The sequence below is a fragment of the Clupea harengus genome, chromosome 11 (assembly GCF_900700415.2).
Source record: "Clupea harengus chromosome 11, Ch_v2.0.2, whole genome shotgun sequence".
Lineage (NCBI taxonomy): Eukaryota > Metazoa > Chordata > Actinopteri > Clupeiformes > Clupeidae > Clupea > Clupea harengus.
The window spans coordinates 9,496,083-9,508,582 of NC_045162.1; the positions used below are offsets into that span (position 1 = coordinate 9,496,083).

At 44.0% G+C, this 12,500-nt stretch overlaps 2 protein-coding genes across 8 annotated transcripts in view; one reads left to right on the forward strand and one right to left on the reverse strand.

The window, feature by feature from the left end:
- The window catches only part of rap1gapl (RAP1 GTPase activating protein-like), a 7,473-nt gene extending 5,935 nt beyond the window's left edge, over window positions 1-1,538 (reverse strand). For 2 of the 4 annotated variants that reach the window (XM_031576970.2, XM_031576968.2), the window contains exons 1-4: window positions 1,091-1,538; window positions 915-947; window positions 456-681; window positions 253-300 (exon numbers count right to left, since the gene is read on the reverse strand). In XM_031576970.2, coding sequence (XP_031432830.1) covers window positions 253-300; window positions 456-681; window positions 915-947; window positions 1,091-1,152 — 369 coding nt within the window. In that variant the 5' untranslated portion in view covers window positions 1,153-1,538. The remainder of the gene's footprint in view (window positions 1-252; window positions 301-455; window positions 682-914; window positions 948-1,090) is intronic. The other 2 variants (XM_031576971.2, XM_031576969.2) reach the window with 2 other exon arrangements.
- A 552-nt stretch (window positions 1,539-2,090) lies between these two features.
- On the forward strand, window positions 2,091-9,864 carry casp2 (caspase 2, apoptosis-related cysteine peptidase). Of its 4 annotated transcripts, none has more exons than XM_031576471.2 (11): window positions 2,091-2,867; window positions 3,488-3,644; window positions 3,936-4,085; window positions 4,519-4,591; window positions 5,853-5,944; window positions 6,291-6,464; window positions 6,591-6,719; window positions 7,093-7,183; window positions 7,356-7,571; window positions 7,999-8,108; window positions 8,317-9,864. In XM_031576471.2, exons 2-11 carry the CDS (start codon window positions 3,492-3,494, stop codon window positions 8,449-8,451), a joined length of 1,323 nt encoding a protein of 440 aa, XP_031432331.1. In that variant the 5' UTR covers window positions 2,091-2,867; window positions 3,488-3,491; the 3' UTR covers window positions 8,452-9,864. The 4 variants fall into 4 exon arrangements, with proteins under 4 accessions (XP_031432331.1, XP_031432332.1, XP_031432333.1 ...); XM_031576472.2 differs by having other exon boundaries at window positions 2,093-2,867; window positions 7,356-7,565; XM_031576473.2 differs by having other exon boundaries at window positions 2,094-2,867; window positions 7,371-7,571.
- Window positions 9,865-12,500: the final 2,636 nt, after the last annotated feature.

The window sequence follows — 12,500 nt, forward strand, 5'->3', positions numbered from 1 at the left end:
GGAAAGACTGACCAATGCAACTTCCTTTTTGTCATCCACTGTGTGTCTGTGTCAGTGTGTGTCAGTGTGTGTGTGTGTGTGCATGAGTGAGTGCGTGCATGCGTGCGTGTGTGTGTACGTGTGTGTGTGCATGCGTGTGTGTGCTTGTGCGTCTGTCTGTCTCACACACAGTAGTTGTCACCTCTGAAGCGTGAAGGTCACATGCAGTCTTTCAGGAGCATACCTGAGAAATACGAATCCATGCATACTTACCCTGAGAGGAGGAGGAAACTCACACCGCTGCTCCTCTAGTCTACTGCCCTGTAGCAGCACAGGGAGAAGCTTGCATCAAACACACGCACGCACGCACGCACGCACGCACGCACGCACGCCCGCCAACCCCCATGCATATTTGCAGATGCACTTGCACACTCATACAGAACAAAATACTCCCAACAGAATATTAAAAATCATACCTGTAGCTTTGCAATGATCTCAAACAGTTCTGTCACCTTCAAGAGAGAAGACATGGTGAAAACATGGGAAAAAAACACCACGTTATAAACTTCCATACTGAAGACTTTTAAAAATGTAAATGTCCTTTTTACCTTCTGTGATGATGTGGCTGCTAAGACTGGTTTGGTCTCACTAGACGGTGAGTCCAAGATCTCCAAAATATTGTGTTCCAAGGACTCTGGACTGCTACAACAGTTAGACTCAGTCTTAAGGACATACGCTCAAAATATGGATAAGGTCACACATGAAGGACTGGTTCAACCGTTAGACTCAGTCTTAAGGACATACACTCAAAATATGGATACGGTCACACATGAAGCCAATCTCAGGTCACATATGACATGGCACAAACCTCATGTTATGAAGTAAACAATCGAGCAAACACACAAACACATTATCCAAAATGGCAAGTGACTTACCGGGACTCACTCTCACAAATGAACTTGTCCACACTTCAAAAAGAGTGAAAGTGAAAACATTACTACACTCAAATTTCCCTTAAGGCATGCCTCATTCTAATGACCACAGCAGACATTTTGTTATACATGCATAGGTATTCAGCTGTAACAATGTAGTAATTATAATGATGACTCACCCTCCATAAGCCCCGAATGTGAAACTTCTCTTTCTGGAGAAATTCCTTCCATTTCTGTCCATAACTCGGAGTAGTTCTGTGTTTTTCTGTCTATGTGTGTGTGTGTGTGTGTGTGTGTGTGTGTGTGTGTGTGTGTATAAGTGTACAAGTGTACGTGTATGTCAGTATCCAGCTAACTTGCCATCGAGTTAGACAACAGTGACATCAAATCAACCTGCCTGTAATTACTGTCAGCTTTTTTCTCTCCCTCTGTCTGTTCGTCTTGCCTCTTCTGTCTCATTCCTCTCCCAGCCCCTGCCTCTCTCATTTAATCTCTCAGCACTTCCTTCCCTCTATCCTACTGCATGAAAGACTGACAGGACATTTAACCCCTTCTTTGCTACACACAGAAAGACATAAACACACACACACACACAGTGCCTGTGTACTGTACACATAAGCCTATGTACATACACAACACACACACACACACACACACACACACACTCTGTGCACACACGCAATGGAGGCAAGCTGGCACAATGCACATGCACATGCACACACACACACACACACACCTGCATTCTGAAATCCAAATGCATGTTCAAGTGGATACAGAAAGAAAACAAGGACTGATTCACTAACAAGACAATGCATACTGTATCATATATGTTGGCAAAAGTGTGACTTTCTGGTCAAAAAAAGAGAGCAAGAGATACATAAACAAGACTCTGTTTTCAGCTGTAGTAGACCTGTTACCCTTTAGTCAGTGTGGATCATCAATTATTGACAACACTTGCTGAGACAGGAGAGAGCAAGACAGCGGGAGAGAAAAGACGATGGAGAGAAGGAGGGAGGGCTGGAGACTAATAAAGAGCAATAAAAAAACAGTTTCATAGGAAATATAGCATAAGTTTAAAAGTGTGTTCAATTTCACGTTGAAGGCAATAGGCTACTTTGAAGGTTGGAGTTCTATGCACATTTTGCTTCTCACACGGCCTCTAAAATCCAAGATATCCTTAGCCTGCATCATTTCTTTCTTTGCCTTGTCTACAAGGGTACTTCACAAACAGTAGAGTTCATTCAAATTTGAAAACCCAATACATAACTTATTCACCACGCCTCTTCTGTAGGCGGGTTAGTAGAGTAGTGGTTTCACTTGGCATCCACATGCCAATCATTTCCTTTCCTCCATACGATTCGCTCTGTAGTATGTTTCCAAACGCGCGGAAGTTGTCAGTTGAAAGGGACGTTAACTATGAAGATCGTTTATTTTAGTTAGATGCCAGCTATATTTTGGACATTAAATGTATTTGATGTACAATGGATGTAGTAGAACAACAACTTACAAGGATGACTCGTACAGTCCAAGTTCAAGTTTTTGACAGCTAAGCCAGTTAGCCATCTTTTAGCTGACTGGCTAACAGCTTTTAATGGCTTGTTTTTGCTTTGATAATGCAATACTGTAGCTAGAGTTGAAGTTCTTGGATCAGTGTTGGATAGCAAGCGCTAGTGTGTTAAATAGTAAACAATAGCTTACAGTGTCGTCCAGAGTTTCCCAATCGATTACATTAGCTATAAGCACATGCATGCATTGCAGCTCTTGTTGTGTTTATCTTGCCAGTGTGCTAGCTAGCTAAAGTTAGCACATTGTTGAACTTTACTGTGGGAGAGCCTGAAGTTAGCCAGCGGAAATCTGCTACTACGCCTTTTACGGCTGGCTAGATTTTTACATTTGTAGTACAAGTCATTTCTGGATGTTTTGCTGAACAACTGGATAACTAACACCTACAGCAAGGTAAGATTCCCTGTCTAGTTCGTTACTTCAGCCTCGTCTCGCGAATTCAATTACCACGATAGCTTGCTTGGAAAGGTGATACATGAAATTATGATCAGCTAACATGCTTATAGTCGGTTACTCCGGGTCAAAATGATGGACTGATGGACAGGTTGAGTTAAGATGGTTGCATTACATCAGCACACTTATGGTCAAATGTAGTTTACCGCGTCAAATTTGACTACAGATCATTGCAAGCTATGAATTTATTTTTTTAATTCTACCTTTTCAGTTGTAGTAACATTAACTTTAAGCACTCTCCAAGATGAGGAGCTACGTAAAACACAACAACCTAACATACAACGTTAATATTGCTTAACGTTTTTCCAGGTTGTAACCATAATTGTAGGGGAAACAATCTTCCCAAGTTTTGTTTTACTTTAGTTGGAAAATGGGTCGACTTCTGTTTAACGCTAGGTAAAACGACAAATGTAATTTTTTTCGGTTCCATACAAACGTTTCCCTCATGCTTTCCACCTTATATAATCTGCGTCTATGTGATTTGTGGGTTTGATGTCCAAAAGTGACGTTTTGGTGTGCTAACACCGTGACCTGCTTCTCTCTACGTTTCACGCCCACAGCACCATGTTGGGGGAGTTCGGTATGAAAGAACGGGACAAGCAGGTGCTGAAGAAACGTTCCGTTGCACTCTGCAAAGAGATGGTTGTGGACGAGTTGCTAATCCAGTATCTTCAGGCAGAAAGCATTCTGACTGACAGCATGGCAGAAAGTATTTTGGTGAGAATTTGACTTTTATATATTTTTCAGCGTGCTAAAAGCCTGCCAAGGCAGGTTTAGAGGGAGAGTTTTAGCTAGACTTAGATTCTCAAGTTGTACATTTTAGTCAGCAGTATCCACTAACTTATACATATTTATTATCAGCTAGGAGACAGGAATATGGCATATATGTGTCTGTCTTCATCCATCGTCTGTATTCATATAAACCGCAGTCCTGAGACGTTAACCAGGGATCAATTCCTACTAAACATTTATCCCTGTGTTTGAATGCACTTGTCTTTCACCTTGAAGGTAAAGGAGACGTCTCACAAGCGCAGCTGGCATTTGCTGACACTCCTTCCCAAGCGAGGGCCCAAAGCATTCAGCAGTTTCTGCACGGCTCTCAGGGAAACAGAACAGGATCACCTGTATGAGCTGCTCATAAGCTGCCCAGATAAAGAGGTTAACACACACACACACACACACTCACACTCACACACACACACACACACACACACACACACACACACACACACACACACACACCTCCTTTGGCACTCTAGTATAAAGAAATATGAACACACCGACCCGCTCACCAAGTAAACACACACACACACACACACACACACACACACACACACACACACACACACACACACACGATCAGGTACTTCTAAGAGATTATAGCCCAGAGGTGAACACACATTCATAAACAGAGAGCTACATGCACAGAAATGGTGGCTGTCCACACCCAAACAAACAGCATTCTCCAGTTTGAGTGAGTCATAAAACCATGGCAACAGGTTCGGCACAGACTTCATAGTGAAGCTAGCAGACATTTTTACACACTAGTGTACCAGTATGTGCGTTCCTTAATGGGGCTTTTGTCTTCCAGAGGTGTGTGGATCCTCGCTTCCCTCTTCCTGTTCAGGAGTGCCCAGTGCCTGCCAAGAGGGCCAGACTTAACGGTAAGAACAATAGTTATCGTAACGGTGTTAATTATCGGCGGGCGTGTGTTATCGGCAAATGTTCGCGTTGTCATGTGAATCCATTATTAAACTGAAGTTATAGATTGTTAATCCATTATCAAACTTAGCATTTTGATTGTTTAACAGAGTGGCCGATGTTTGACACTGTCCGATAACTGACATAGCTACGCTATGAGCTTGTAGTGTGTCCATGGCAGTACAGCAGAGAGATATGGGCTTATTTTTATATGTGCTTGAGTAGCACAAGCCAGTGTTAGAAAACAGGGAAGAGGTGGTTTTGTTAACAGGGTTTAGCCACCCTTATAGTGATACAGCTGTTGGGATTGGCATATGGGAGCTAAGTGGTATTTCTGTGTGAATTGCATTAGTGCAAAAGGAAGTATGTGCAAACCTGCTGTACAGTCAGTGGAAAGGCACATTTGTGTGTGTGTGTGTGTGTGTGTGTGTGTGTGTGTGTGTGTGTGTGTGTGTGTGTGTGTGTGTGTGTGTGTGTGTTAATGTCTTATTAATGCATTGTGAAAATACATGAGTTGCTCCTATAAGCTGCTGATGCATTTAAGTGTATGCTTGGTCAAAAAAAGGCACCAGCATTAGAAGCATTCATGTGTTTATGTCTGAGAAATCCTTTACTGTAAGTCACGTAGTGTGTAGTAGTGTGTAGTAGTGTGTATGCACGTGAGTGTGTGTGTGTGTGTGTGTGTGAGAGTGTGTGTTAGTAAGCTATATGTCCATCTACTTTAGATGATCCACTCAGAGGATCAATAAAGAGCCTCAGTGAGCTGTTTGCTATTGATCCTATGATGAGAGGCCTGTGTGCTGTCTTAAGGACTCCGTGATGGAAATGATTGATTCTCTTGTACATGCTGTAGAGTGTAATGGTGGATATTGATTTCGTGTTTTTAAGGGATCTAAGCAGGTTTAGGGAACGTAGTTTGTGTATCAGGGAGTTTTGTGTAATGAAAAGACTGATAAGAGATATTGATAAGCCAACAGAGAGTTGGAATTTAAAATTCTGATGGTTGATCTTATTGGGCAGATTTCCTACACAGGACATACCCCTGCAAATAACACACACAGCAGATTCAAGTGTGTTGTTGTGCTGTATGGTTTGAGGGGTAAGACTGCCCTATTATATTATTGGGACTGTGTAGAGGATTGTGTAGAGTGTGACTTTGATGGTGTGTGTGTCTGTGTGTGTGTGTGTGTGTGTGTGTGTGTGTGTGTGTGTGTGTCCATCCAGAGTCCATAGAGATGTGTCTGGATACTGACTGCCCTGTTACCACAGCCGTGCAGCCATGCACGCCCGAGTTCTATGACTCTCACTGCCAACAGGTAAGAACCACTCATTATTATTGGGCTCTTTTTACCGGCATTGATAGGACAGCGAAGCTCAGACAGGAAATGTGGCAGAGAGAGAGATCAGGAGTCAGCTTGAGAAGTGGCCTCAGTCGAGACTCGAACCTGGGTCCTCATCCTCGCTGGGCCTGTGTATAGCTCTGGGACGCCTGCCCTACCTCTGCGGCTTCCCGCGGGTCCCGTTTGGTGTTTCTCAGCGTGTCTAGCTGTTTGATGAAATGGTTAAGCTTTTCTTAAGTATTGCTGCTGTTTTGTGCTTTATATCTTGACTTTCTCTTGATGTACATGTGCGTGTCTCTCTCCCTGTGTGTCTGGCCCACAGGCGTACAGGATGCAGTCGTCGCCCAGAGGGTTGGTCCTGGTGCTTAGCAACGTGGATTTTGAGGCTTCTGAGTTTGAGATGCGGCGGGGAGGAGAGGTGGACGAGGACGTGCTGAAAAGACTCTTCGTGGAGCTCAACTTCATCGTCGTCCTCCGCAAAAACCTTACTGCGCAGGTGCCTGATTGCCTGAACTAATCATGAACACGCCACTGGTGCCTGGATTATAATAGCTTGTGTTAGCTCATGGTTTGGACATATTTTGACCTTGTCTGAAACTTGTGTGTGTGTGTGTGTGTGTAGGACATGCGTGAGTGTATAGAGAAGTTTACCCAACGTACGGAGCACCGTGAGATGGACTGCTGTGCTGTGTGTCTGCTGTCCCATGGGAAGGAGGGGGGGGTCTACGGGACGGACGGAGAGCTGCTGGAGGTGAGGGGGAAGTTGGGGCGGGGGGGGGGGTTCTCTTATGGACCTTTCAGAACGCACAAACGTTTCAGTCACCGACAGTCAAGTGCTGGTCATCGTAGACAGTTGTGGAAAATCACTGTGTTCTCCAATGAGAGCGAGTCATGTAGTATGAAGCGAACAATGATTAGTCGCAATGATTAGTCGCAGACGATCGCAGACTTGGATTGGATTTCCACACCTGTTGGTGACTGCAGTTATGTAGTCTAAATTTGGTTGCAATCAGTTGGATTGGTTTTTCTCTGTCTTTCTCGTTCACTTGCTGACTTATTTCTTTATTCTCCTTCTCTCTCTCTCTCTCTCTCTCTCTCTCTCCCTCTCTCTCTCCCCCCATCAGCTGGACTGGGTGTTTGAGGCTTTTGATAATGCCCGCTGCCCTCAGCTGCAAAACAAACCAAAGATGTTTTTCATCCAAGCTTGCAGAGGAGGTGACTACGCATTACACAAGTTGTGTGCTTGTGTGTGTGTGTGTGTGTGTGTGTGTGTGTGTGTGTGTGTGTGTGTGTGTAAGAGAGAGAGGGGGGGGGGGGGGTGCTGGTGTTTGTGCTTTCTCCAAAGACTACTCACACCCCTGTACCTAATTGTGGTTTGTGACCCCAGTACTTCCTGTTTCAGAGGAGATGGACAACGGCGTGGACCAGTTAGACGGCTCGGAGCGAACACAGTCGCCAGGCTGTGAGCAGAGGGATGCTGGGAGGGACGAAGAGAGCGAGCGACAGAACAGAGAGAGGGAGGAGAGGGAAAGAGAGAGGCTGCGAGTCAAACTACCCCAACGCTCTGACATGATCTGCGGTTTTGCCTCTCTCAAAGGTTGGGGTGTGTGCTGTTGGATTTAAATGCATACCACATTATCATCAGATCCACACATGTGTGTTTGTCTGGTTTGGTCATGTAGTGTGTGTATAGCTGAGTTGATATATGTGTGTGTGTGTGCATGTGTGTGTGTGTTTGTGTGTGTGTGTGTGTGTGTGTGTGTGTGTGTGTGTGTGTGCGTGTGTGCATGCGCGCACATCTGTGTGTGTGTGTGTGTGTGTGCATGTGTGCACATCTGTGTGTGTGTGCATGCGTGCACATCTGTGTGTGTGTGCATGCGTGCACATCTGTGTGTGTGTGTGTGTGCACGCGTGCACATCTGTGTGCGTGCCTGCGTGCGTCTGTGTGTGCGCGCACAGGCTTTTGTGTGTGGTTGATCTTATCTTCCACCGGTCTGACCTTTGCACTGTGACCCCTGTGATGTGTGCAGGCACGGCAGCCATGAGGAACACGAAGAAAGGCTCCTGGTACATTCAGGAGCTCAACAACGCAGTCAGGCAGAGAGCCAGGGACACACACCTGTCTGACATCCTGGTGCAGGTAGTGCTCCTACTCGCACACACACGCACACACACTCACACACTCACACACTCACACACTCTACTCTCACACACAATTATTCTCTTTTCAGTTGTTCTTTTCTGATTTAGTGTTTTGGAACTGACAGACAGTCTCTCTCTCTCTCTCTCTCTCTCTCTCTCTCTCTCTCTCTCTCTCTGTCTTTTTTCATCCCTCTCTCTGCCTCCAGGTTAACGGGCGTATAAAGGAGAGAGAAGGTTATGCTCCAGGCTCAGCTCATCATCGCTGTAAAGAGATGTCAGAGTTCAACAGCTCCCTTTGCAAAGACCTGTTCCTCTTCCCCAAGTACTACCCACCCAACTGAACTCTGTCTCACCGCGCGCACACACACACACACACACACACACACACACACACACACACACACAATACCAGCAAAACCACTCTCTCACTCTTTGCTCTCTCTCTCACACACACACACACACACCACATTCCAGACTGAATTGGCTTTCACGCACATTCCTCATGCACAGGCTATTCATAAAGGTTTTCCATCTAGACATTCCCCGATACACTCATGCAGACCAACAGAAGTTTCATTCATGAAGGCTTTTTGCTGTGCCAAAATTCTCAAATACACACACACACACACACACACACATTTGTTTACTCACATTTGAGAGAGTAACCAAGGCACTTACTCAAACACAGCAATGCCGTTTAGAGCAAAGGAACTTGTCTTTTTTAATGCAGCTTGCAAAGAATATGGATACAGTGAAGTGTTCAAAACTTTTCCCATTTTCATGTATCGTCATTCTTTTCACACCAGTAAGAACATGATACCAATGAGTGGTTGGAAATGATTTTCTAGATTTTTTAAAAGTAATTTTACACCGTTGTTTTTAATGTATTTTAAAAATGTTTTTGTTATTATGTGTTTTACATATGGTGCGCTCTTTTGTACATTCGTTGTCTGTGTCTTCCACTGCCAGTTTAGCTGTAAAGGCCTCAAAGTTAAACTGAGGCTGTTTGAGCGGTTAACAGAACTACCACACACTTTCTCTCTCTTTCTCTCTCCCTCAATCTCTCTCTCTCTCTCTATCTATCTATCTATCTATCTATCTATCTATATTTCTCTTTTCTTTCCAGACTCCTCATACATTTGCTGTACTGCCATAGATACACACACATTCACTCCAGTCTGACCAACTTGCCTTTATCCAAAACAAATGTTTGGATATGAATATTTGTGCTCTGCTCTGGTTAAGCTTACAGATCCAGCTGCACAGATATGGAAACTGTATTACAAACGAAAGACACTTTTAATGGACCGAAGAATAGAATCATATATAATTCCAAATATTCAGAAAAAAATTCTCAGTATGTTTGTAAATAAGATTTTATATGGACTGATTATTGGAATGCAGGATCCTGCTGCCAGTGTAGGCAATAATGTACTACCCCAGTATTCTCAAATGTCTACATTTAAATTCCTTCATCATTATCTTTTAATTTTTCAGTTTTTCACATGACTAATGATCTCTGCGCTCTTTGGTTCTGTGGTCAGTTTATTTTTGCATTTTATAGTTTTATCGGTCCCATCTTGTTCATCTTGTCTGCAACCGAATAGGCATTTTTTTTTCTTCAAATGAAATATGCAACATGAATTTGGTGCTTTAAGTTTAGTTCTGATTTTGTTTTTAACGGCACCTTGTGCGTGTGCCTGTGTTTATGCTCATTCCATATGTGAAAGTAAAAAGCTCTTACCCACACAGAGGTCAGTAGCTGCCTCAGTTGTCTTCCACACTTCCACAGACATTCCCCGCTGCCACAGACATTCCCCGCTGCCACAGGCCTGTGTTTTCCACAGACATGTCTCTACACTGCACTCATAGACATGCCTGCACAAAAGCAATCACACTTAACATACAGTACATACATACATACATACATACATGGATTAACTGCCATATCTACAGACACAGATATATGTGTCCATCTGCAGCTATACCTGTAAAGTGTAAACACTTAGATATCCGATCACACTCTCAAACATACTTGCACATATACACAGACATACGTACGTATGTACTGACATATCTGCACGTACACACACACACACACACAGTTGGCACCTGCAACTCTGATGTAAACTCTTGTGACATCCCTCTGCCAGCAGGTGGCAGTCTCGAGTGTTTTCCCTGCTGTCTCAGCATGTCAACCCCCTGCTCCCACTGTTATCTTTGTTTTTGCCCTCTATTACCCCCCCACCCCTCCACTTTCTCTTCCTCTGCCTTGTCTCTCTCACTGTGTCACTACACCCCCCCCCCCCCCCCCCCCCCCTTTAGTGATCGTGAGTGAGTGACTGGAGCCTGATGTGAGTGCCTCAGTAGCAGCAGTCCCTCTGTGCCCCTGTGATTACTGCTCTACCTGTCTGTAATCTCCTGCCACTCAAACTCTCTCTCTGTGTGTGTGTGTGTGTGTGTGTGTGTGTGTGTGTGTGTGTGTGTGTGTGTGTGTGTGTGAGAGAGCGCGAGTGTGAGTGTGTGAGAGAGAGAGAGAGAGAGACAGACAGAGGGAGAGAGTAAGTAAAAGTGATAGAGAGGGTTATGTATTTCCTTGGCTTGACTCAGGGTGGCAGCAAAGTCTCAAGTTCATACACAGACCAGGGCTTCAGATTCATTCCACAGTTTCCTATTCACACACACACACGCACACACACACACACGTGCACCCTAGTGTCATTGATTTATCTTTCTTTCTTTTTTTCGCTATTGAACGAGCTGGTCTTGTTTATATTTTTTGTATGTGTGACATGTTAGGACTGGTAAGGTGTGTGTGTGTGACATGTGACATTGCTGCAGCTAAACTTGTCATGCAGTTACCCCGCGTGGAGCTGAGGAAATGAGGGCATGTAGAAATGCTGATGTGGACACATTGATTTGTCATGTAGGGAGACTCCACTAATAGCTTGACATCTTCCATTTACATAATTTTCTTTATTTTTCTTCATTTTCTTTTTTCTTTTTTAAAGGTGCTGTAGGTAGTTTGTGCTGTTTCCACACTTGCAACAATACTGTTATTCTGAAGCCATAATTAAAGGACAGTGTTTACAGGAATGTTCCTATTCATTCTGTGCATCCTTATGTCTCAGATTTGTTATCTTTACCCTGTTCTTAAAATGAAAAAGATTTTGAAAATGATCATAATTGTAGGCCTGGAAACAGACAACTAAAAACGACATAATTCGCCTTTAACTAATTATTTATGATGGTTATACATAGGACTGTGTGTGTGTACATGGCTATCCATACACACACACACACACCTTATGGGCAGACAATGACAGTGTAGCATATCTGCATTGTTCTGGCTGCAGTGCCCTTTAGTTATCCCATAGTATGTGAGTATGTGGAGAGGATTAGGAAATCATCCTAGGTTAATGCGGGGGGCTTGCGTCTGTTCTCCTTGTGAGGTCTGCAGTGAGGTCGTGCTCGAGTCAAGGTCTTGACCTTTGACCTTAACAGACTTGTTGAGGCATTCTACATGTCCTGTCTCTGTCACACTCACTGCTCGTCACAACTTGTGTTTTCCCAGTTAAATGTCAGTGAGTTGCAGCTACAGGAGCAGATTTGTGCGAACGAAGTCTGTTCTCTTAACGTCCGCCGTTCAGGCGTCTACCTTTGGCAGTTATATTCTATTTAGAGACGAGCGCTCTTTATTTATAGGGAATCAGAAGTCCGGATGACCTAAGTTCTCAGAGATGAATTCAAATGGATGAAATGGAGCTCACAGACTCAAAGTCCATCTAACCTTTAAAGTATTCAGATTTAGCCCAGGAGACGATGATTATCCCAGGTGGCACTGGACGATTGCACAGCAGATACTCCCCTCGAAATAGGGCCTTGCGCGTTTGTGTGTACGTGCGTGCGTACGTGTAAGAGTGAGAGCGATTGCGTTGAGTGTGTGTGTCTGTGTAAAAGTGAGAATGATTTGGTTTAGTGTGTGCGTGTATGTCCGTAAGAGTGAGAGAGATTGGGATTAGTGCGTGCGTGTGTGTGTGTGTGTATAAGAGTGAGAGAGATTGGGTTAAGTGCGTGTGTGTGTGTGTGCGTGTGTGTCTATAAGAGTGGGAGAGATTGGGTTTAGTGTGTGTGTGTCTGACTGGTTGAAGTATTTTATATAAACACAGCTGTGGAATCAGCACTTCTCTGCTTATCTCTCTGAAGTGTTTATCAGGCAAAAACCATCAGATGATTTGGGTAAATGTATTTGAGCATCCTCTTCTGCCTCTATGCACCTTCATATTAGAGCCAGTCATTCAACTCCAATTGCATATTCTGCACCTGTGTGTATTGCACAAGTAGTGGTGCGACAGAAATAACAGTTTTCTACACAATTACCTCAGCATCA